Consider the following 25,952-nt stretch of genomic DNA (forward strand, 5'->3'; position numbering starts at 1 on the left):
GAGCAGTACAATGGGGAAAAGTTTGATTCTTATAGCAATGAATATAATAGAAAACACAGATATTATAGGCCTGGAGCATAACCACGTAGTGTGCGGCTGCATGTGTCCACACTTAAAAATATTTCTTCAACTGACTTAACGTACACAAAATTGTAAAATCAACTGCTGTTATCTTTTGTAAGCACAAAAAAGAATACTTACACATAAAATATGTCAGGATCATCAGTATTAGCTAAATGATCCCAATAATTTTCAAACAAGTTCTGAGAATAGAAATAAAATTTAAAGCCCTGACAGAACAAAGGGGAACTTACAATATGCCGGTAATGTTACCGAAAGCATACATCATGGGTAAAATGCGTTTTATGTGTAATTCTGCAGTGCATGTGTGCACATAATATGTTATTAACTTAAAAATAAATGTACAGCACATGCCCTCCTACTGAGCAATTCTAACCGCGGCCTTTGTAGTAGAGTCAGACACAGTCCAGAATGTGTGCCTGGTGGGATATCTGTCACAGTTTATTGAAAACACCGCTAATTTACTACTCTAAATACTACCCTTTCTTCATTTTTTCCTCTTTTTAAAGATGAATCATTTTAATACCCATACTTAAATCTCTCACCACCATCATTTTATGGGCCAGGTTATCAGATAAGATATTGAATTTACTACATAAATATTCTGTAAATGAATTCTATTATATTTTGACTTGGACTCATATTTAAAGGTATATATTTTTTATATATAAAAACACCAAAGAAACGGTAAAGCTTTTTCCGTTTCCATGGCAATGACCTATCAGTTGCCAGCCTTTGTGTCCATTCAGTAACTGGAAAGTTGACAGGATAGTTGAGTTTCAGCTCCTTGACTTGAAGATCCAGCCCCAATGAGTTTCTTGGCTGCTCCTGTATAATTAAAAGTTAAGTCAATGAGATTTATGCTGAATTATCCATGATATAGGTCCAGCTCAGCCCTTTACTGTGAATAATAAATACTCCCCATTCAAACTCCCCAGTCAACTCTCCAGAAACCGTTATTAGATTAACCCCTTAATGACATGCATTGTTTTCAATAGATTTAGGGACCGCCCATTGTCCTTAAGGGGTTAAATAGCTATTCCTGAAAAGGGTTTAGGCAATAGTACTAGGAATGATCTACCTAATGCAGCATTCAGTTATTAAAGTGGAACAGGTGTAACAGCAGCTTTAATACACATGTATTCTTTTTCTTGGATCACTTTGGCGAATGAATGATTAGATTAATATGTACTGAAATAATTCTACATCTTGTTTTTTTCAAGTATTAACTCGTTTACTTCTCAACATCTTCTTCACACAGCTGGTAAAGACGCAATCTGGACAGAAATTAAATTTAAACCAGACTCCTATTCAGAATGCAAAGGGAAGCAGTATGTAAAGAGGACCTGGTACAAGAAATTTGTGGGCATTCAGCTGTGTAACTCCCTGAGATACAAGATTTACCTCAGCGATTCACTTTCAGGTGTTGTTTGTGTTTCTTTTGTCTTGGATAATTGAAAATGTGTGTCAACAGAGTTAATATTGCTGTGTTGGTGAGGGGAAAATGAGGCGCCAAGTTAAGCTATAAAATGGAGGACTTGAGCAGCTACAATATAAGGGGATGTATATTCAGTAGACGTGCAAATGGGCACACATTTTTTGGTTAGTTTTTGGCCCATTCGTTTTCCGACAGTGAATTCGGTTTTGCTGAAAATTCGGGGGGGAATTTTTGATTCGGGAACGAAATTTGTTGCCCAGTGCCCGCTTTCATTCACAATGGTGAGAACAGGTAGGACGTACGTACCAAGCACCAGTTTAACTGCAGATGGAATTATGGGGGCACATTCAAGAAAGCCTGAATTACTTTGTAGATATGAATATCCGTGTTTCAGTAAAAGAAAACACTACTGGCTTATTTCCAAAAATGGTCATTATTGCCTTTTAAGATGAATTGGAGATGATTCAATTTTTCTTGACATCTTATCATTACATTATAGCAAGTAGGAAATTAAGTAACTAAAACCAAAATGATTCATCTCTATTTTTCTGCTATCCCCTGTGTTATTGATGGAAATTCTACCTATACAGAACATAGAAGCCTGTACATGAGTTTTAACTCGGGTTCTGGGGGCTTTGCAAGCGTAATTACATTACATAAGCTGCTTGAAATACAATGTAGCACATTGATGACCGTATAAGTTACAATGTATCGAAATGAGGTCCTAAATGGGCATCTGGAATGGATTTTGCCTTTGAGAACAAACGGTGTCCTTGTTTGCATTAGTTCTAAGAAAGAGACTAGATTTATTTCCAGTGCCAGGTTTATCTGGAAAGTGACTAGTTATAAGGGCTTACCGTTCCATTACATTTGCAAGTGGACAGACGCTGATATTCTCCGTGGACCAACGTGTTTTGTTATGATTAGGTTGATGTAAAATATGTCCCAGGACTAGACTGTTCTTCTATTTCATTACAATCACATTCAGAAATGTATACCGGCTAAATCATCATGTCCTGTTAGTTTTAATCTGACATTTTTGCTCACTCTCCTATCGGACCGGTTGATTGCATAATTTAATACAGGCATGCCAGATGAAAAGACCAGTGGAACAGTAGTGCATTGCAATAGGCTTTTGACTACTGGAGGAAAGCAAATATAATGACATAATTCAAAAAAGGAACACATTCCAAGTCTGGAAACGAAAGACCAGTAAGGTTAACATCTATAGTATGAAAATCTACTATTATTAGAATATTTTCTAGTTGGACAAAAGTTTAGAATGGAGTGCCCCTGTTCTTTTTTATTGTGTGAATCATGACACTGAATGCAATATATTTTTAGTTTACACTAAATTATGTATATTCAATTAAATCAGAAATGTATGCCCCCCACTCCTGGTGCATTTAGGCAAAATAGGAGACTGGCCCTTAAAATAGCAGATGCCTTTCAATGTGGAAAAATGTAAAATTACGCATTTGGGGAAGAAGAAGAAACTAGTTTTTATCCTTCTGTCTCATTTAAGTCTACCTCCAGCTCAATGGAAATCCCATTTTAATCAATTGGACCTACGTTCCCATTCAAATAAATAGGAGTAGCTGCAGCCAATCATGTGTATTTTATCAAAACACATGTATTGTTAACATAAAGTTGTGGTCAAAAGTTTGCATACCCTGGCAGAAATTGTGAAATGTTGGCATTGATTTTGAAAATATGACTGATTATTCAAAAAAAACTTTAATTTAGGGCTAGTGATCATATGAAGCCATTTATTATCACATAGTTGTTTGGCTCCTTTTTAAACCATAATGATAACAGATATCACCCAATTGGCCCTGATCACAAGTTTACATACCCTTAAAAGTTTGGCCTTATTACAGACACACAAGGTGACACACACAGGTTAAAATGGCAATTAAAGGCTGATTTCCCACACCTGTGACTTTTTAAATTGCAATTAGTTTCTTTGTATAAATAGTCAATGAGTTTGTTTGCTCTCACATGGATGGAACTTTATAAAGATGAAAAATATATATATATATCCAAAGCCTTGAAAATGCCAGTCAATACTGTTCTATCACTTAATACCAATTTGCATTCTACCGCACAAAAGCTGCGCATGGGACGCTCTTGGACTTTCCAGCATGACAATGACCCTAAGCACAAGGCCAAGTTGACCCTCCAGTGGTTACAGTTGAAAAAGATGAAGCATCTGGAGTGGCCATCACAGTCTCCTGACCTTAATATCATCGAGCCACTCTGGGGAGATCTCAAACGCGCAGTTAATGCAAGACGACCAAATACTTTGCATGACCTGGAGGCATTTTTCCATGACCAATGGGCAGCTATACCACCTGCAAGAGTTATGATTGTGCCATTCTGTTATTACCTACAGTTGAATATGAATCCTATAATAAATAAAAGAAATGTGTTTTGCTCACTCATGCTTTCTTTAAAAATGGTACACATATTACAATTCTCCAAGGGCAAGCAAAATTTTGATCACAACTGTACATAAGCTTGGTGGCTGCAACGTGAGACACATAGACCATTTGCAAGATGTTTACATACTAATGCTTTCTGGTTGAAGTTGAGGCATCCAGTGGAGGAATTAAATAAGGCAGAAGTTTCATTTTGTAGCTTCAATAACCAAAGAATGCAAGCGTTAGGCATTTGCTGTACAAGGAATGTTATTTGTAATGATGCATTCAGTTGATGTTAAGACTTGCTGTTCCACCTATCCACTTCACCTTAATTCAACAAAAACATTTTTTTACACAAATGCTTTGGTCTTCATGTTAACTTGGCATCCTTCTTTGCGTTTAGGAACATTTTATAATATAGGAGATCAGTCAGGCTATGGAGAGGACCACTGCCAATTTGTAGACTCATTTCTTGATGGAAGGACAGGGCAACACATTTCCCCCAATCAGCTGACAACCAGAAAGGGTAAGAGCTTGTTATTCTACGGAACAATTACTTGTTACATCGCAGGACTGGATTTACATCTCGGGTACCCAGGCATAAACTTTACAGGGCAGGCAGAGCTCTTGTAGGGCACCAGATCACATCATGTATGGCTGCCATCATCTTGGAGGCTGTAAGCATATCAACTTTATTAGGGGAGGGGGGCTTGCGGTTGTACAAGGCCACAGCCAGCTCTCACGAAACATGCAAAGCTTCCATTCTCTTAACCTATGACAGCTCTAAATATTATTATTATATTATATATAAGGAAAGTTTGGAGCTGCCTGCTATAGGCATCAACAGAACCCATAAAGGATTCATCTCCTACCACGTTGTCCTGCACTTCTGACATTTATTTTATTGCCACAGGATTTTACAGATCGGTACGCCAGCAGCCAGTTGAGTTTGGGGACATAGGCGGTAACACGCACATTAACTACGTCCACTGGTACGAATGCGGTATATCAATACCCGGCAAATGGTAAGAAGATCGGATTCCGCCCAGCACAAGTCTGACGTTCGTCCTCCAGCAGTTGCGCTAGCTTTATAGTATCTGTTATAGTTTTTTTTGTGTCTACTAATGTAAAATATGTATTAAAGTGAAATTATTATGGAGTAAACATTGTTCAAAGCAGACTGCTTCCATATTTATCAGAAATATCAACATGAAAAGGATATTGGCTTTATAGGATAAAGTCTCGGGAAGCTGGCTCCCTGTTCTTGAAATTATAAGAAAAGCAGTGTCTATATTATTTATCACAATGTTGTAATAAGTGTTTTGAGGCAATATAAATATTCAGATCTGTTTGTTAAAGAAGCGAGAACATCTTTTCTAACTCTTCTAGCATATTAGCACAACTGTCGGGGCCGCTAACATTCATTCCCTCGTGATTTTAATTTAATCATAAAATAAAATGGATGCGGCCCTACATTCTTCTGGAAACGATCAATTCACAGTAACCGCATGACCTAGAGTAAGGGAGATTCAATTACTACAAAACCTGAAAGTTATAAAACCCCAAAACATTTTAGGGTGATTAGGAAAAGGATGATAAATCGTAACCTACACTAAATACCATCATCCATTATAAAACAAGGCAGGTACTTTTTTTGCTCTCTCAAGATGATACTTTACATTTTAGGCTGCAAATATTTTAAAATTTAAACGTTAAGCATGTGATTTTTAAATAAAATTGTAAGTAACTTTCTACAGAATGTACAGTATATTCTATATAGCTTTATTTCAAATGCAACTTTGTTTTATATCTGAAAAGCAGTATAAGAACTCTATAATAAAAGAGATTGATCTTTTTTTATCCCGTGTCTGATTTTTTCTCTCTCTCTCACACTGGGGAAAAAGTAACCAGAACTACAAGTATTTTACACAGAAAGAATGGCGCTCGGTCAGCAGATGCAAGCCTGTGGATTACTGTATTATATTTTATGTCACAAGCCGTCTGCTTAAAACAGTTTGAAAAAGACTTATATTCCATTACAATTTAGTACTGGGTGTTAAGTGCAGAAACCATGATGGTTGGTAATGCACCACATCAGCCGATCTTATAGGAAGATCTCACTGACACTATGAACGCAAACAGAACACTAGAAAGGAGATATTTAATTACGTCTTGGTTCTTTCCTTTGCTGGCTGTAGACTGCATCATCCTTGTTTTGCTCAATCTATATTTGTGCATTCATTGTGCCATGAAAAAAAAAACAAAACCAAAAAGATTTTGAATGTTTATTAGGTTTCCGTGTGAATATTAGAATTTTTACATAATACCTAGTTCATACTTTAGAAGAGATCTAACACATCAGACCAATAAAAACAAGCCGAATAAGTGGATTTGTAATTAGCATTCTTTCATACATTTGACGAGGCTCGCTAGAACATCAAACACTTCCTTGCTTTTTTTTTTTTTTTTTTTTTTTCCTTTTGGACTTGAGCTTCAACTAGAGAGAAGATGCAATCATAAGCAGGAAATAATCATTTGGTCTCTTCGCCCTGTAAGTTACACCCCATTTACCAGAATACAGTGCGCCGGAAAGCAAAGGAGGCTTTTCCTCTGCTGTCTGAAGCATCAATACAAATTTAAATTACAGTCTGTTAGGATGGAAAGAGATCTAGCAGCCCGGGCTTTACTGACGGTTATTGGGATTTATCGATATCCAGGTCCGGGTTGAGCATAACCCTGACCGAACGGGGCTCGATTGCGTGCATATGGGTTCGGCCCGCTTGGAGGTGGAGTGACAGTGCTGCCAGGTGGTGGGGTAAATCCTGGTCTATAAGCCCCTGGCTGGCTTGGAGCCATGCCAGGTTGGGAAGCTGGGGGGACATTGTAGTTAGCAGGCTGGGAGGCCTGTGTAGTGTATGTCTGGGGTGGGAAGGTGCCAGCTTGGTATTGCTGAGGAGGCTGTGAGGGTAGTTGTTGCTGCTGGGCTGGAAACTGAGGGGCAGGAGGCTGTGCAGCTTGCTGATTGTAAGCTGGAAACTGTGGCGCGGTCTGCTGACTGTAACCTAGGAGGACAAAAAAAAAAAAAGTTTACATTTCCAATCTTTTTTCCTATCTAGGAACTGCTTTAGAGGTCACATAGAATTTGATGGCAGATAGTTTGCCCCCCCACCTCCGATTTCACTTACCAGAATACTGCATGCCGTACTGTTGCTGGGGCTGAGGCTGGCCTTGCCCTTGAGGTGCTGGTGCATAGCCAGCTGACTGCTGGGGGTACTGTGGATACATCTGGCCTACAAAGCATAAGAGACATTTTATATTTAACACGTGAAGCTGCATCTCACAGACAGCACCGTGAACTGGCAATCTTGAGAATAAGTCCTCTGCTAACATCATGAAGCTGCATTTCTCACTTCTCCATACCCACCGTTGTCAGCGAACTCTGTCAAATGAAGATTAGTATAAAAGAAAACACTGAAGTGCCCCATTTGCTAACATACATTAGAAAATAAACCCAATTCCTACAGAATTGAAAGATCAAACCAGAATAAACCATTATTTCAACATTCTAAAACGTTGATAGATTACCAAATTCCACCTACTCAAAGTACATTTAATATTAATACCCCTCCCTTCCCCTATTAAGTGCACTCTAAATGTAACCCTGACACGTGCATCTGATAAAGCTATTCTAGAAGGGGCTCGAGGAAGCAATTGTTAAACATTCGCTCTGAGAATCTGAGAGCTGACACTCCATACGCTGCAAACACAGAAGCTTTTAGCTACCCCAGTAATATAATCTACATAGCAAGTTGGACAGAAAGCAAAATCTGGCAAAGCAGAGCACAAACCTATAACATTACTTAATATTCGCAGGAAATGAAGATTAAATATATTCAGGAAGAGAGCAGACTACAAGGGAAGTATTTTTCAGTAACAATGATATGTAGCCATTATGAACTGTGGCACTAGAATTACAGCCACGAACTTACCAACGCCCTGTCCATTTCCCTGATCCTAATATTCAGATAACAAAAAACAAAACGGCTCCCAAGACGTAAGCACCCACCGGCCCATAGCAGATAAAAAAAAAAACAACAAATGAAATGCTGGGCATCTAGAGGCTTATGCTAAATAAATGCACTTTTTTTTGCATAAGCCTCTAGCTGCCCAGCATTTCATTTATTGTTGGCATGGAGTCATATCCTGGTTCTTTTTAATCATGATATTCAGATGGCCGCACCCTGGCCATCCTGTGAACCCCCCAGCGCCTGCCATTAAATCCAATGTTTTAGAGGTATACGCGACGGCAGAAGTGTAAGGGCCAGACTTTTAGTAGAGCAAAAACTCCACTTTGCTACATAACTGGCATTTATAGAGATAACCTTTTAAGACGCATCTAGATGAGATATGTGGTTGGCATACAGGGCATTGTGGTCCTATTGAGATCAGAAATAGTAATGAAAAGAATATTTGTTTTTAGTAGTGGGGCTGCTGACCTGGTCTCCATCACTGTTTGATGGACAACACTTCAGTTCTACAATAGAAATCAGCGCTATGCTGTAACCAAAAAATGAGTACTGGCAGTATAAAAAGGGACAATATAACTAATGCCATTACCTAACTAGAACAAAACTAAAAAAAAAATGCACTGGCCTCCTGGGGAGCGGGAGCACTTAAAGAGTTAAATAACTAATCCAAACTCCAGGCGATCAGGCAAGTTACCCAAATAAACACACAGAGCCTGGCAAGGAGGGCCGATCAGCACTGTGCTGTTACATTCTCGCTCTCCTTGGCATTACGGTAAAAGGATTAAGTTTGGAATTTTTTTAAACATAAATTTCCACTCATCCGTTTTACTTAAACAATGATGCAATTTGTACATTTAAAACTAGTTTGAAGCAGCGTGCATCGTGCCTGGGGTTCAGACAGCACTTTAGACACAAAAACTAAAGTCACATAGTCTCCCCTAATCAGGCATGATATGAAAAACACGAATGGAGAAGTGTTCTACGTGGAACATAATATATCAAGAAAATAAAAATGTCCTAGAAGCAGCTCACTTTCTATGGGATATATCTGCGGCTCTAGTGACAGAGCGTTAACATATTACAGAAACGTATAGGGGTGGATATTCGCTCCTCCGCTCCCCACAGCGGGATGCTGAGCAAAAACGCAGCTATCCCACAAGCTGAAGAAAACAAACAGGGGAATAAACACCTGAACAGAAAAGGGCAGGTTCTGGGGGGTTTCTTTAGTACAGGTAATGAGTTGGAATAAAGACTCCATGGACAATCAATATGCAAGTGGGCACATAGGCTGAAGCAAGTTAAGCGCCTGACCTTCAATTTGACCTGCTTGCTGGTGCTGAGCCCCTGGGTAAGGCTGCTGCTGCGGAGGCTGACCGCCTGGAGGATGGGCAGAAGACGAAGAGGCAATGCTGTCAGGAGTGCTGGAACGTTCCTCTACAGGAGCACTTGGAGGCCCTACAATAAATAGATAGATACAAAGTACCGTATTTGCTCGATTATAAGACGACCCTGATTATAAGACGACCCCCCCAAATCTTAATATTAATTTAGGAAAAAAAGAAAAAGCCTGACTGTAAGACGACCCTATAGGAAAAAAGTTTTACCAGTAAATGTTAATTCATTTAAACTATTTTTTTAATAAAAGCTATGATTGAGAAAAATATTTTGGTTTTATTTCCTTATATTTTCCAACCTGCCCCCCAGTTATGCACATCTGCCCCAGAAATGCCTTATACCCCTATATGCCACTGTGCCCCATTATATGCCTTTTAACCCTATATGCCACTGTGCCCCATGATATGCCTTTTAACCCTATATGCCACTGGCACTTAGAGGGTTAAAAGGCATATTATGGGGAAGAGTGGTATATAGGGAGGTTTAAGGCATTTCAGGAGGCAGAGTGGCGTATAGAGGGTTAAAAAGGCATTTCTGGAGGCAGAGTGGCATTAAGGGGGTTAAAAGGCATTTCACAGAGCACCCTGCCTCCAGAAATGCCTTATGCCCACCATTTAACACCCGCCCCTCCCCACTAACCGGTACTTCTGAGTCTCCTGTCATGTAGCTGGGGCCGGAAGGAGGCGTGGCTGGCAGCGGGGGTTGTCTGCGTGCATCGCGCAGACATTCCCCGGCTGTCAGAGATCAGAGTTCCCCGTGCCGGTGCCGGTGGTTGAGACAGGAGGATCCAGACCCCCTGCAGCTGCGGGGGATCTGGATCTTAGTCGTCTCATAGGCAGACTTTGAGGTCTGATTATAAGACGACCCCGATTGTAAGACGAGGGGTATTTTTCAGAGCATTTTCTCTGAAAAAAGCCTCGTCTTATAATCGAGCAAATACGGTAAATACTCAGTCCATGTCAATTTTGGCCTCTAGTCTTAAAGAAGCTGACCACCCATTTTTTTTAATTATTTTAAACAATATAAAATTCCTCCAGCCCATGTGGCCATGAAGGGGCAAGCACATCAGCACCAATAACGACACAGCTGAGCAATCCCTTTTTCCTCAGAATCCATGACAACGTACCAGTTACTTGGTCCTCACTTAATCCAAAAGCTGACATGACATTTTTGTTGATCTCATCGGGGTTCTTCAATGGATCAAAAGCAGACATGCTGGCAGCCATGACTTGGGTAGACTGTTTAACTGAGGAATCATGGGCAGCAGGTTTTTCTTCTCTACCGTCAAGAGCTTCTGTTTTAGGGTGGAAAAAAAAATCCTACAAGTTAGATAAAGTTTCTGTAGGCTAGTTTTGAGGTACGTTTCCAATGATCTGTGCGGTAGTTGTGATTTAGTAATACGTGCAAACATTAAGGTTGTTAATAGACGGACAACGGAGATGTCGCATCACCGGGTTCTAAGATTTCAGAATATACCCGAACCGCGCGTTAACGTCACTAGAGCCGGGTTACGGAATTTACCGTTGTCAGGTAGACTTGTGGGAATTCCAGGTTCCGCAGGAGGTTCCAGGCAATCCAGTAGCCGATTGACCTTGTTGCGAAGTTCGATCAGCTCCCGGCGTAGATACTTCACCTGGCTGGATTCTAATGGTCTAGGCTGTCCATTAACTACACGTATAAACATAAAATAAACACGGTTACCTCACTGGTACTGGACAAAGTGAGCACGACTATTCAGGATCAACAGGTTACTAGCGTTTGGAGACTCCTCTGCAAGTAAATAGGACATTTCTAAATAAAACATTTTAGCCAACATAATAGCAAAGCAGACAAGTCCAATGTTAAAGAAACGCATCTGGACGATTTAATTAAAGCATCTCAGTGCCAAAAACAAAATAACTGTGATATGGAGCAGAGAGTACTGAGGCAATCAGAAAAAAATGTACAAATACGAACATAAATCCATGTTTCTCAAAGTTCTGTCCCCAAAGCGATGGACGCATTACTGTTCTACTAGAAGTCTTTTCCAGGCACAGGTAAACACTTTCCGTTCCATTGCAGGATGGATTATGGAATTCTCCACAGCACATAGTAAAGAGATTAGTTATTTCTACTAATTATCTGTTCGGTTCTAACGGAGCGATCACGAGGGATCATGCGGGAGTTTCTGAAAGGGAGGTCCAGAAACACTTTGCACCGCATTGCCTTCACCCGATGGCATCAACGTGAATATGAAATGGGAATAAAAGGAGCACTGCACGCCAATATTCAGAAAATAAGTATATAAAAAGATAGAGTGCAGAAAGTTCTTACAGGATCCGGGTCAAATTGCCATAGCACTGCCATAGCAACAACCCCCGGGATATATCCCAAAGAGCCCACAACCCGGGTATTCCTTTCATCACTCTGCTATTTATGAAGCATGTTTGTATGCAAAAAAAAGTTTGAGCGAGAAATGTGACACCAGCGCCAGCAAGTGGCGGGATCAGGAAGCACAAAACTATTCTACAAAAATTTCTAACAGGAACGCCAGCAGAATATCCAGATATACTGGAACGGCGGCAATTAGCTTTCACGTAGCAGAGCTGCTACTGTGTATGTTCACGTTTTAAAAACCATTAAACATACACAAGCACTTTACTGCGCTGTCCCTATACACTGTTCTGCAGAATCCTCCCTATGCGATGGTCTTTCTCCACACCGCAGATATGTTCAATGCATGCATATGATACACTTTGCCCCAGACAGCTCTGTGAATGCTGCGGGTTGGGGGTCTGTGTGCAGGAGAGCAAGAATCAACAGCCCGCTAAGGACAAGTGCAGTCGCAGCGCTGCAGCTTCTACTTCAAGTACGTGCTTTAGTATTTTTTTTTTACTATATAAAAAGTTACTCAGTATGCACTTCTTTACGATGCATTCATCTTTAGTAAGGCTGTTGGGGGCATTAAACACACCTGCCAATAGAACAGAGCATTCTTTCTGTACTATGCCTACGTAGCTATATTTAAGTGGCCCGTACTGAAAGCTTTCGTTGCACACAAGCCCTTTTCATGGCCGCCACAGACATAAAGCAGTACACATTAAAACAAACAATGACCAGTTAAAAAAAAACAAACAAACAAAAAAAAACTGTAATTTACTCCATGGATCATTTATTACAAAACTGACATTGAAGCAGAGTTCCACGTTTTAACTTCATGATGTCACGATGCAGGAAAAACTGCCCCTTAGTCTCCCCCCTGAACCCAACCAAGACATGCCCAAAAAAGTCATGTCTCCAGATCAATGAAATAACTTGATCAGAAAACGCAAATAACAGACTGGGACAAGAAAGGGAGAAAACTTCAATGCAGCATTGTAAGGAACTAAAGTTAAGCGACACATGAAGTATAACACATAAAATCCCCATAGTTTTTGATGCTTACAAAAAAAAAACAGGAACATCACATCCTACAACTTTAAATGTAAGTTACAGGACACAATCAATCATGCAGTGTTCTGCTGTGGAGGCCATATCTACAGAAGCACAATGTAATGTGTACGGAGAGATAAATATAGTGAATTAAGCGCTTCTTTTCCAGTCCCTGCAGTTCCATGTTTCTGCGACAGTTTAGAAGCAATGAGAGACCTTCATCACTTACCAAAAAGAGTAAGCTTCAGTATTCTGCTGCACTGTATGGCAAATGACAGATCGGAGCTATCAAAGATAGTAATGAGATCCCCATCTAAAAAACAAAAACACAATGTACTGCTGGTTACATTTATTCTGATCAAACATATATGGTCATAACAATCAAGGGGAAAGGCATTGCGTTTATTTTGCAGAATTGTCCGATTTCATATTTTTTTCTGATAAAAGCACAAAAAGATATAACTTTAATGTCTTCTTATTGGGGTCTCCTCATTCTCGCAAAAGTAAAAGTTAATTTATTGGATTACATTAAAAAGGTCATAGATTGACAATTATAAGACTGGTAGAAAAAGCTTAACACTGCACGGTCCGTATATCCATTTTTTTTTTATTACAGAAATACGGCTAATTTCTTTAGATCACAGAATTAAAACTGTACAGCATGTTATGATCTCACATGAACAAGTACACATCAGTATCCGTCTACATGTTTCCTGTATAAATGCAGCTATAAAGGGTATATCTACAAAGGAAATGATCACATGATTACATTAGTTATACCCAACATCCATGCAAAAGCACTGGCTACAATTGTAATAAATACATATTACAAATAACTAAGATTCACTTGGCACCAAGGCTTCTGAAGTCAATGCCGCTGCTCTAGTGCTAATGTAGGCAACCATTTCTGGGGAGAAAAAAATAAAACCTGGTATAACAGTTAAAGTTACATTTCATCCAAGGTATAAAGTAAATGAAAGCAGAGTGAACCCTACATAAAACAGCTGTTCAGTAATAAGGTATCCTAATTTTGAGTATAGAGACAGCCATGTAAACATTGAACAAAATATATTCTTTTTTGAACATTGGTCCCAACTGCTAAAACAGTAGTGCAGTGCTGCAGAATTCCAATCGCCTAGCACCACCTCGTGGTAGACCAGGTGTACTGATTTTACTTCGTATAATCCAGAACGCATGATGACGTGGCAAGTTGATGAAAAAAAATTAAATGGGACTCTAGCGCTTACAATATAACACCTGCAAGTAAGGGATATATATATTATATACACATACATACCGTATTTGCTCAGTTATAAGACAACCCCCCAAAATCTGAATATTAATTTAGGGAGAAAAAAGCCTGAATATAAGATGACCCTATAGGAAAGTTTTTATTTTACTAGTACATTTTTTAATTCATGTAAACTATTTTTTCATATTTAATAAAAGCTATGATTGAGAAAAATGTTTTGTTTTTAATTTCCTTTTATTTGCCAACCTGCCCCCCCCCAGTTATGCACATCGGCCCCAGGCTTGCCTTATACCCTCCTACATGCCACACTGCCCCATGATATCCCTTTTTAACCCCCTTTATGCCACTGCCTCCAGAAATGCCTTATACCCCTATCTGGTAGGGGCATATCATGGGACAGAGTGGCATATAGGGGGGGTATAAGGCATTTCTGGAGGTAGAGTGGCATATAGGAGGTTAAAAGGCATTTCTGGAGGCAGAGCGACATAAAGGGCATATCTGTCTCCAGAAAAGCCTTATGCCCCCCCATATAACACACACACACACCCCCATCAAGTTATTTATGATGAGGGCAGACTGAGTACTTGTTTAATAGGAAACCAAGCCTATTTTTAGGGTACTGCGTTGTATTTCTCTTCTGAGAAATGCCACTAGTTCTCCTTGTAAGAGTACAATAAGTGAACATAGATGCGCTCCAAGCGTTTCTGTCCTTTGACCTATCCATGGAACAGGCATGTAGTCTGCGGTGTGGGGGTATTAGCAAAGAGGGTTAGCGCTCCTTCATATTGTTTATCACAGGGGGGGGGAGAGAGGAGAAAAAACAAAGATGGGAGGAGCATGAAACAAAAGCACTTAATAGAGAGCGGCCACAAATGATATTGAAGAGAGAAGATAGAGCAAAGGGAACTAGAGAAAGGAAGAACAGATGACAGGGCATTAACCGATGCTGGGAAAAGGTGCAGAAACTGATAGACACAGTAAGAAAATAAAAGGTGTTTATGGTGGGATATTGACAAGGCAATGAACTACAAGGTGTATATGGTACTGGCACATACGTGTACTAAGGAGCTACTGAGTCACAGTGCCCACAAAAGGTGACCATTTGCGAGGTCCATTGTCATTATGTTTACACTTGGTCAGGTCACTATATAATTCTGTATTTATATCACACTGTCTCAAAATGATTCCACTGACAGCGAGTTGCAACTCTGCCACGGGACTGTGCCTTAGTGTAAAAGAAATAAATAAAAAATACCAGCAGCTTGGTGGCCGGTACTCACACAATCCATTATCCCCGTGCCAATAATCTCTTTAAACAACATGCATCTTTACATTATTTATGGACCAAACACTTTTTAGGAACAGACACCTATTTCCTGGCACATGCTATAGAATTATTTTTATTGGGACTTTTGCTTTAACAAGAACAATGTGTAAAACGTGTACGCCTGAGCCTTTTTTATATATATATTTACACTGCATTGTAAAGAGCCTGACAATGTGAAATCAAAGACGGAGCACGATCAGGTTTAACGTACCTTCATCCTTATACTTTATGGTCACCTCATCATTAGTCAGGAGCTTTCCCCGAAAAACCCTCTGCATCATCAACACCAGCTCATCATAAGTGATATCCTCATTGTGAATTGGTATTCTTCGGATATCTTCACCAAGCTGGGCCTTGATGATTAACTTGCCGCTTAAGTCCAGTTGACCATTCATTTTGGGTTCTGTGTGGATATAGGCAGCTGCAAAGAGAACAGATAAATAAACACCTGCTACTGTCGTGCCCCCTTCTCTACTTTCCTGCGCATCTCGTATGATTTTCAGTATCTGGTTGGCCTTGATTTTGCAAGCAATTGGGACTTACATACGCAACGATAGGCAGCCACAGCTCCTAAATATTTGCTTCTTGGTACTTAATACATGGATGACTAAGCAGCTCTGGCACTTTGAGGCCAGCTGCCCCAAATGGGGTTTAAGTGTTGCTGCCGGCTGGATACGCATGCCAGGGATAGAGATAGATAGATAGATAGATAGATAGATAGATAGATAGATAGATAGATACATACATACACACAGTATATAAACTCTTCCGTACAACAGGATTTTATTGAAATAAAATGTATTGTGTGCTTAAATCTCAGTAAAGGCAAAACGCAAACTGGAAAATGCCCTAATGCATCCCAAAGACTAAACTTAAACACTTTAAACAAACATATCATGGAAAAGTAAACGAGGAACTATTCTTAATGACTAACTTGGTTCCAGGCAGCCCTGGACTACAATTTGAGTGCAACACACTCCGGGGTAGAAAATACCCCACATGACAAAAGTCAATGTAAAGCTTCCCTTATAACGCTGCTGCCGCTGTACATCGCTCCTTCCAACGTCAGATCCAAAAACAAAAACCACAAAGGAGTAAAGAGAAGCTGTGATCTGCTTGGGCTAGCAGTAGTCAACAGTACACAAGGAGGGAAGAACCAGAAACATCTACATTCAGTTTGCTTGTCCGACAAAGTCCTGCAGCGGCAGGCGGGCACGTGGTTTTGGTGCCTTATAAAGCTGCTCTGTAACAAGAACAGGTCGTGACTGAAGCATGGAAGAGGTTTGGGAACGGGGAGGCACCATGAAGCAGGTTGACAGACCTTGAACACTCATCACATCCATTAGCCGGGCTGTCAGATCAGTCAGATCTGTCAGGGGTTTCAACATCAGGGAGAACTGTAGGAGTAGAAGCTTTATGATAAAATAATTCTAAATATTCCTCCTCGGGTTTCAGGTATACCACTCGCCCAGTCGGTTACGCTGAGGAGGAGTAGAGGAGAGCATCATGAATCCGCTTTGCAGCCTTTAAGAAAACCTGGATAAAGGATCTACTTTACTAGCGACAGAAGTGATGAAGGTTTGTGAATAACAGAGGTTGCCATCGTAAGCGGAAGAAAATAAATTCTGAATGAACCCTCTTCTGTCATTCTCTCGTTATAAGGCTTTACTAACTAAACATTGGGAAGGGCAGAATTAAAGCACCCGTCTCTATGAATCGTACGGACATTTAGGGCCAATAATAACCATATAATTATGTGAAATACTCTGTCGTGAGTCAGCGGGAATGATTTTGGATGCCAGGGCTCTCTGGGTACTGAGATGCTCGGCTCCCCAATTAAAAAAAAAAAAAGAAAAGTTTTTCCAATTCTTCTACCACTAAACTTTACAATTTAACCCAAAAAGCAGAAACCTCGTGAATATGCTTCTCTGGCATATGGTTAACCATCCAGAAAATGAAAAGAAGAGTAAAGTGTGTGTATATATGTACTAATTATATAGATATGTAGTCAGGCATAAACGAGATAAAGATCAGGATCCAGAAAAGCAAGAACTAGGACCCAGAAAGGCAGGAAGAAAGGCCCAGTTTATCTAAAAGGGGTATTTCAGCCCTCAGATGTATTGTCATAGAAATATTATATAATGGCAGCACTGGGCAGAGTGAATACAAAGTCATTGTGTGTGTGTGTGTGTGTATATTGTATATATATATATATATATATATATATATATATATATATATAGGGGCTACATGAATGAGCGCCAGTACCACGTGATCCAATGAGTATTTACATAGTATGCACTATTATAGACTTGAGGCGTCTGTCACAGCATAGACAAGCCACATATATACCTGTATATCCCCACATGAACCCATGGCTGCCCTCCTGCACCCGCCACACCCTGGGCCCGGCTCGTGTCGAGCCTTCGTGCACCTGACCCGCGACCGTTTCTCACCTTACGCTGCTGCTCCCGGGATTTTTATTTATAGGAACAGCCTCCGAGCAGCGCGAAAGAGACAAGCCGGCTGAAAGGACGACAATGACGGCCACGGTCGTACAGGTTTTACCTCTCTGCTCGCTGTCTGCCAGTTTCGCAGCGTCACGCACCCAGAACAGCCAATCAGAATGCGGGAATCACATCCTCAGATGACGGAGCAGACACGCAACCCGTACGTGGCAGAGACGGACAGACGCCGCGCCTGCGCACTAGCGCTCGGCAACTACAGGTAGGCGGCGGCCGATTCCTCTCTCGCCTCGTTGACCCTTCACGTCGCCGCGTCATGTGACTGGAAGTTTTGCGGATCACAGGGCGGGAAACTCAAATGACACGAAAGGAAGTGATATTTCAGTACCAGGAGCAGCAGGATTGCAGCGTCAGGTTTAACTTTTCCTTTGCTAGGTATAAAAGCTAAAATTCCTTGGGGTCTATTCACTAAAGGGACAAGTGGCAGTTTATTTTTAATTGGTCTTCTCATGTTCTCTGTGTACTTTTATGCATTTGTAATGAAATTTATGTATTTCTCAATATCTCACCTATCGCAGTGTTTGCCTTGTAGTTTGTATGTGTTTTTCTAGTCTATGAAGAGTTAAAAATCTTATTTACTTTGTTCATTCACATTTATTTGAGTCACGTGATTAATCATGAGTGTTATAAGTGCGGAGTTTTCAGATTTTGTTTGACCTTTGGTTGATGCTATCTTGGAAACGCTCCGTTTTTTTTTTGTCCCAGCACTTCGCTTTATCATTTGTGCTTCGTGTCAACAACGACCGATACTCCAGACCAGAGTTCTAGCCAGATCATCATGTTTCTTCACGCTGTTATGTTACCATAGTGGAGAATAATATGGAAAATAGATTTTTTTTACATGGCTTTTATTGTTGTCCATGTGTAGCAGGACTTCACCCGTCCAGATAATAAACCGATCGATGCCTTGTAGTCTGGGTAAATGATTAAGAATAATACTTATAAGTTATAACCCAAGAGATCATTGGATAACAAAAGTGACAGGGCATCTGTAATAAGTCTTTCTTTGGTTGTAGAATTCTCATTGTTTATAATACTGTAGTTGTATTTAACAATGAGAATTGTGAGGGCATACCTCTCCAAACCGAACGAGTACATCGCATGTGACCTCAACGGAAAAGTAATGACGCCAGGCCAGTAATTATCAAGCTTTATACTGATCAAACCGTATCTTTCAGGACAATTCCACAACAGTGCATAGAACGCTTCTGGACAAGATGATAAAACTTACCATGTTGTATCCTGCAAAACTACAAGTTACTATACAGGGACAGACAAATCTTTTTGAAGTTTGCATGGCAACAAAGAAAAAAACGAAATGACCCCAGTTCAAATGTCTGCATGCTGTTAGTCCGTAATACTGTGTATTGTCCCTTTTAGCATCAATGACAGCATGCAGTCTTCTGTAATAGTTTCCTATGAGGCCCCAAATTCTTGCAGGTGGTTTAGCTGCCCATTCCTCATGGAAGATGCCTCCAGGCCATGCAAAGTCTTTGGTTGTCTTGCATGAATCGAGTGGCTCGATGATATTAAGGTCAGGAGGCTGTGATGGCCACTCCAGAACCTTCACCTTTTTCTGCTGTAACCACTGGAGGGTCATCTTGGCCTTCTGCTTACGGTCATTGTCGTGGTTCTCCAAGGGCGTCCCATCCGCAGCTTCCGTGTGGAAGAATGCAAGTTGTCTGCCAGTATTTTCTGATAACATCCTGCGTTCATCTTCCCATCAATTTTCACAAGATTCCCTGTGCCTTTACAGCTCACACAAAACATCAATGATTCACCGCCAGGCTTCACAGTGGGGATGGTACTCTTCCCTATAGGATTGTTGACCCCTCTCCAAACATAGTGCTTATGGCTGTTACCATAAAGCTCTATTCCCTTACGTCCTAACTGGCAGCACAAGAGGGGTATTACTGCCCCTGTAAACAATTAGGACAGGTGGAAAATTAATGATTTACACAATTAAATAAGCAATTAACCCCTTTTATCCCACCTATAAAGGGAACTCCACCCCTAACCACAGTGTGCTTTTTTCTGTCCTTTGGACATATTGGGACAGGTGGTGGTCTCTGTGTGAGACCTTGTGTTAGCTTGCTAACCTTTATTTTACTTTTTTTTTCAGGTGCCCTCCTGTTGGATTGTGTATCCTATTTTTATCTGCTGCCCTGCTGTGCTGCAGGACGGCCTCATTTCACCAGCATTATCTGTGTGTTTGTGCTGGATCTATACCTGACTGGTTTGGATGTCTCCTCCCAGCTGCTTATCTTCATGTCTGCTGATCTAGTCTGTGATGTTCTGGAGTTTCTCTATGCCTCCCTGTACTCGTTTTAGCTGCTGAGGGGGAGAAATCCATTTATTTTCCCTCAGCAGCAGTAATAATCCCATAGAAAGTTTGTTCTTACTTGGATTCCTGATTTTCTTTTGTGGCGTCTGATGTCACTTCCGGGGACGTGGCTTCCCGTTTTGGCTCTCTGCCAGTATATATTAACCTGTTAGTGTCCTTTTGGCTGTCTCTTGGTACAGCTATTAGTTAGCCTTCCTAGAGTCTCCTGTCTATCTTTGGCTTTGTGTGTTACCCTTCCCTTGCATTTTCAATCTCGGGTAGGTTTAACTAAGAAGATTTTTATGTTTAATAAAACTCTTTATATTATTTTGGTAATCTCTTTTGCAGATGTCATCCCATACTCCAGAGGATCCTGCTCCTGAGGGGCTCAAGTCCACTGCCAAGCGCAGGCATTTTCACCTGCCGCGGGTGTGATACACCTCTAGAGGATGTTTACCCTTATAGTCGCTGCTCAAGTTGCAGAGATCCCCCTGAAGCAGAACCCAATATATGTGATATGATGATTGGGTTAAAGATTTTGTTGGCTCCTCTATCAAGAGATTTGAGGATACACTCCAGATAAAGAGACCTAGGGCCCAGTCCTCTCCTAGGGTGGCCCCTATGTCTGAAGACGCTTATGTCACTGTAGATGAGCTTGACTCTTCTGAAGAAGAAGAACCTGCTTCATCGTTCTGGTTTCCCATTGCGAAAACCCAACGGTTACTAAAGTCCATCCGGTCGGGGGACCAGGATGTTGACCCTAAGGAAGCTCCAGAAACCACCTCTAGAGGGCAAAGGGCCTTCAAAGTGGATTAGTCTCTTATTAAGATAATGGAGACTGAATGGAAATTCCCGGGAAAAGGTCCGGTTATTACCAAGCGGTTCAAATCTATGTTTTCGCTTAATGTAGACCAGCCGCGCCCATGGGGTCCTCCCCCTAAAGTCGATATGGCCATCGCCAAGATGTCCAAGAGGATCTTCTTTACACGATGCCATGGATAGGCGCGCAGAGTGTTCCTTGCGCCGCAATTTTGCGGCTGCTTCTGCCTCAGCTTCTGTGGCTATAGCTTCTAGTGAGGTTACTCATTTTCTGCGCACCAGAATGTCTCAAATCCAGTCGGATATTGATGCAGGTGTTCCAAGAGACGATATCTTGAAGCAGTTTAAAACGGCTCAACTGGCTGTGGAATTCCTTTCGGATGCTGCGCCTCAACATCTGAAGCTAGGCTCCAAATCTTTGGCGCTATCTGCTGCTGCAAGGAGACCCCTATGGTTAAAACCCTGGAAAGCGGACAACGCCTCCAAATTTTCGCTTTGTGGGTTGCCTTACAAACCTGGCAATCTGTTTGGCAGTGAGCTGGACAGGATCATGGAGGGCCTTTCTGATAAGAAAGGCAAATCCCTCCCCCAGCAGGCTTTTAGAGGGAGGGGCAGACAGTCCAGAGGATCCAGCGTGTTGTGTAAAAGAGAGGTCCCGGCAGGGGACTCAGAAGAAAGGTGCAGGTCACTCCCGCGGGTCCTATGAGAAGAGAAAGGATGTCTGGCGCCAGAGAATCTGGAGGTAACGCCTCCTCCAGTGCTAGACCCCCTGGTGGGAGGTCGTCTATCTTTTTTTCCTGGAGGCATGCGAGACGTCCATACCAGACCTCTGGGTGTTAGATGTAGTCCGGTCAGGCTACAAAATAAGTTTTGTTTCTCTACCTCCTCTGAATTTTGTTCTGACAAGGATTCTCTCGTGCAAGAGGCACAGAGTCCTAGAGGCATCTATCCACGCCTATATACAGAAGAAGGCGTTGGAGGAAGTTCACAGGAGACTGGCGGATGATCATAGATCTTCGCTATTTGAACAAGTTCATAGCGAGAAAGATATTCCGCATGGAGTCCATCCGCTCTGTAATAAATATCTTACTGCCGGGAGACGTGATGGTCTCTTTAGACTTGAAGGACGCTTACCTTCATGTTCCTGTTTGCCAAGCACACAGGAAGTATCTGCGTGTGGCTGTATCCCTTTGTGGCGAAGTGAAACACCTTCAGTTTGCTGCCCTTCCCTTCGGAATCTCGTCTGCTCCTCATACCTTTACCAAGGTTGTAGTTGCCGTGGTAGCAATCTTGAGTCTAGAAGGCCTAGAAATCGTCCATATTTAGACGATTGGCTTCTAAAAGCCGCTATTACAGAAATTCTGTATTCTCATCTTCAGCAGGCTCTGGCTTTTCTCCACCAGTTAGGGTGGATAGTAAACTACCGAAAGTCCGAGTTGGTTCCATCCACTTCCAGGAAGTTTCTGGGGTTAATAATTGACTCGACCCGGATGACTCTCTCTCTGTCTCTCGACAGACACAATCGGGTTGTCAGAGCCGCCATTTCTCTAAGGACCCCTCAGTCGGTGTCCATCAGAACGCTTATGAAGATGTTAGGGCACATGCCAGCGACTGCGCATGCAGTCCCTTGGGCCCTTTGGCACCTACGCCCTCTCCAATCAGAATTTTGGGCATTTGGAATCGCAACCCATTAGGGTTGAACAAAATGTGCACCCTGTCTCCTCAAGTCTGTCGCTCCCTCAGTTGGTGGGAGCATCTGAAAGATGGGAGGTCCTTGATTCAGCCAGCCTGGATTCTGTTGACCACGGACGCAGACCATCTAGAGGACATTCCAGTACAAGGTACTTGGTCCCGTCCAGAGAGCCTTATGTCTTCAAACTTCAGAGAGCTCAGAGCAATCAGATTGGCGTTCCTTCACTTTGCTCCTCAAATCCGCGGCAAAGCGGTGAGAGTTCATTCAGACAACATGACGGCGGTTTATTATATCAACAAACAGGGTGGCACGAGATCTCAACCTCTTCTCAAGGAAGTGGGAATGATCCTATCGTGGACAGAGCAGAACCTCTCCCACCTCTCGGCAGTCCACATTCGGGAATCTCTCAATGTGGTAACGGACCGTCTGAGTCGGGGTCTCAGTGTTCCAGGCGAATGGTCACTAAACCAGGAAGTATTTAATTACTCTTCGGTGGGGAATGCCAGAAATCGACTTAATGGCTACGAGGTTCAACGCCAAGGTGAAGATCTTCTGCTCCCTATACAGGGAGGACAATCCTTGGGCGATAGATGCTCTGTCCATCCCTTGGAGGTTCGGGCTGGCTTACATCTTCCCTCCAACTTCCATGATACCAAGGGTATTGATGAAGATCAGACAGGACCAGACCTCGATTATTGCGATAATTCCATTCTGGCCAAAGAGGTCGTTCACCCAGCTCATGGGGATGAGTCAGGGTCTGTACTGGAAGCTTCCAATATCAGAGAACCCTGTGTTTCTGGGAACAGGTTCTCGCCTAGATCTGAGAATTCTCAATCTGACAGCCTGGAGATTGACAGCTCCCTATTGAAGGATAGTGGACTTTCTTCTGGGGTCTTGAGGACTTTGTCTCATTCGAGAGCGGAGTCTACTAATAGAGTTTACAACCGGATTAGACGCTCTTTTTCATTATGGTGTGCGAAGAACTAAGTGGGTTTCTCAGATCCCCCATTTCTTCCATATTCCAGTTCCTCCATGATGGACTGGATAAAGGCCAGGCTCCCTCTACACTCAGAGTGCACACCTCAGCCATATCGGCTTTTTTAGGAAACCTCTGTCCCAAGAACCCCTTATCAGGAGGTTCCTTAAAGGAGCTGAAAGGTTAAAACCTAAGATCCTGAGACCAGTCCCTCAATGGGACCTTACTGTCGTGCTCAGGGGGTTATGCTCTCCCCCCTTCGAGCCTTTGGAAAGCGTGGACATGAAGTACCTTTCCTGGAAGGCTGCCTTCCTAGTGGCGATCACCTCTGCCAAGAGAATTGGTGAGTTGCAAGCTCTGTGTGCCTTTGAGCCTTACACCCTATTCCTGCCTGATAGGGTTCTCCTGAGGTTCCTGCCAGCTTTTTTACTGAAGATTCCTTCGTTTCAGAACATTAATCAGGTCATTTCTCTACCTGTTTTTCACCCGGATCCTTCAACAGAAGAAGAATCTCTTCTACATACTCTTGACATCCCCAGATGTCTGCAGATCTATCTGCAAAGATCCGGTGTCTTCAGGAAAGATGAAAATCTCTTTCTACAGTTTTTTGGCAGGAACTAAGGATCTAAAGCTTCTAAACCATCCCTGAGCAGGTGGATGAAGGAAGCCATCAGAGAATCCTACTCAGCTCAAGGCTTGCCTCCTCCCGCCTTTGTCCGCGCTCACTCTACCAGAGCGGTAGCTACCTCGGCTGCTGAAAGGGGCCTCATCCCTCTTCAACATATTTGTGCTGCAGCCTCCACTTTTAAAGCCATTATAGGCTAAATTTAAGACGTTTGGAAGACACTGCTTTTGGGCGGTCTGTTCTGAACGTCGTTCAGCCGGAAGACCCTCCCTCATAGGTGATCTTCTAGCTACTTCCCCTCTTGTGCTGCCAGTTAGGACGTAAGGGAATCGTTAATTTCTAACGATAATTTGTTTTCCCTTAGTCCTAACGGCAGCACACTAATATCCCTCCCTCTTATATTTTTTTTATTATTCTTGTTATAGCACACTGTGGTTAGGGGTGGAGTTCCCTTTATAGGTGGGGTAAAGGGGGTTAATTGCTTATTTAATTGTGTAAATCATTAATTTTCCACCTGTCCTAATTGTTCACAGGGGCAGTAATACCCCTCTTGTGCTGCCGTTAGGACTAAGGGAAAACAAATTATCGTTAGAAATTAACGATTATGGTCTCGTCTCTCCAAATTACAGTGTGCCAGAAGCTGTAAGGCATGTCAAGGTGTTGTCGGGCATATTGTAACCAGGCTTTTTGTGGCATTGGCGCAGTAAAGGCTTCTTTCTGGCAGTTTGACCATGCAGCTCTTTTTTTGTTCCAGTATCATCATATTGTGCTTCTTGAAACAATCACATTGTCTTTTTCCAGATCAGCCTGTATTTCTCCTGAGGTTACCTGTGGGGTTTTCTTTGTATCCTGATCAATTATTCTGGCAGTTGTGGCTGGAATCTTTCTTGGCCTACCTGACCTAGGTTTGGTATCTAGAGATCCCTGAATTTTCCCCTTCTTAATAAGTGATTGAGCAGCACTGACTGGCATTTTCAAGGCTTTGGAAATCTTTTTATATCCTTTTTTTTCACCATTACCTTGTTACGCAAGTCTTTTCGCAGTTCTTTTTGGCTCCCCATGGCTCAGTATCTAGCCTGCTCAGCGCATTCACATGAGAGCTAACAAACTCATTGACTATTTATACACAGACACTAATTGCAATTTAAAAAGCCACAGCTGTGGCCAAACATTCAATGGCACGTAAACGTTTGATCAGGGCCATTTGGATAGTTTGTTGTCCTGTCTCAATGATAACCCGGGACATTAAAATGTTCTTATTTAGCCTAGATGCTGAGAAAGTATTTGCCACTGTGGCACGGCCACCGTTTATCCACACCTTAAAAGTTACACCTTGGACCACTCTACAAACTTCACATCAAAGTTATATATGAACCGATAATCCTGCATCCAAACACATTTCTTTCAACCTGGTATTCTTAGAATACTACATGCCCTCACAATATTTTTTACAGACATCCAAATAGGCCATTGAAATCACATTCACTGCTAAGATTCTGCTTTATATCTCAGACCCATGCACTTTTACCCCAATGATACTATAAACTATCACAGAGAACGGGAAGGGGACAAATATATTAACTAGAAAAATCAAACGCAATGTATTTGGCGTCCCAGACTTTTCTCCCATAAACCC

At 41.8% G+C, this 25,952-nt stretch overlaps 2 protein-coding genes across 3 annotated transcripts in view; one reads left to right on the top strand and one right to left on the bottom strand.

Moving 5' to 3' along the window:
• ABI3BP (ABI family member 3 binding protein) overlaps positions 1–5,802 on the top strand; it is a 153,060-nt gene extending 147,258 nt beyond the window's left edge. The window contains exons 38-40 of the mRNA XM_053455981.1: positions 1,343–1,504; positions 4,346–4,468; positions 4,856–5,802. Of these exons, the coding sequence (XP_053311956.1) occupies positions 1,343–1,504; positions 4,346–4,468; positions 4,856–4,971 (401 nt within the window). The 3' untranslated portion in view covers positions 4,972–5,802. The remainder of the gene's footprint in view (positions 1–1,342; positions 1,505–4,345; positions 4,469–4,855) is intronic.
• A 411-nt stretch (positions 5,803–6,213) lies between these two features.
• TFG (trafficking from ER to golgi regulator) lies at positions 6,214–18,020 on the bottom strand. Of its 2 annotated transcripts, none has more exons than XM_053455012.1 (8): positions 17,924–18,020; positions 15,567–15,776; positions 13,006–13,089; positions 10,887–11,033; positions 10,492–10,659; positions 9,282–9,425; positions 7,128–7,232; positions 6,214–7,004 (listed from the first exon to the last, which is right to left on the bottom strand). In XM_053455012.1, the coding sequence occupies exons 2-8, from the start codon at positions 15,748–15,750 to the stop codon at positions 6,646–6,648; spliced, it is 1,191 nt and encodes a 396-aa protein (XP_053310987.1). In that variant the 5' UTR covers positions 15,751–15,776; positions 17,924–18,020; the 3' UTR covers positions 6,214–6,645. The 2 variants fall into 2 exon arrangements, with proteins under 2 accessions (XP_053310987.1, XP_053310986.1); XM_053455011.1 differs by having other exon boundaries at positions 17,812–17,981.
• Between the last annotated feature and the right edge of the window lie 7,932 nt (positions 18,021–25,952).

The sequence above is a fragment of the Spea bombifrons genome, chromosome 2 (assembly GCF_027358695.1).
Source record: "Spea bombifrons isolate aSpeBom1 chromosome 2, aSpeBom1.2.pri, whole genome shotgun sequence".
Taxonomy (NCBI): Eukaryota; Metazoa; Chordata; class Amphibia; order Anura; family Pelobatidae; genus Spea; species Spea bombifrons.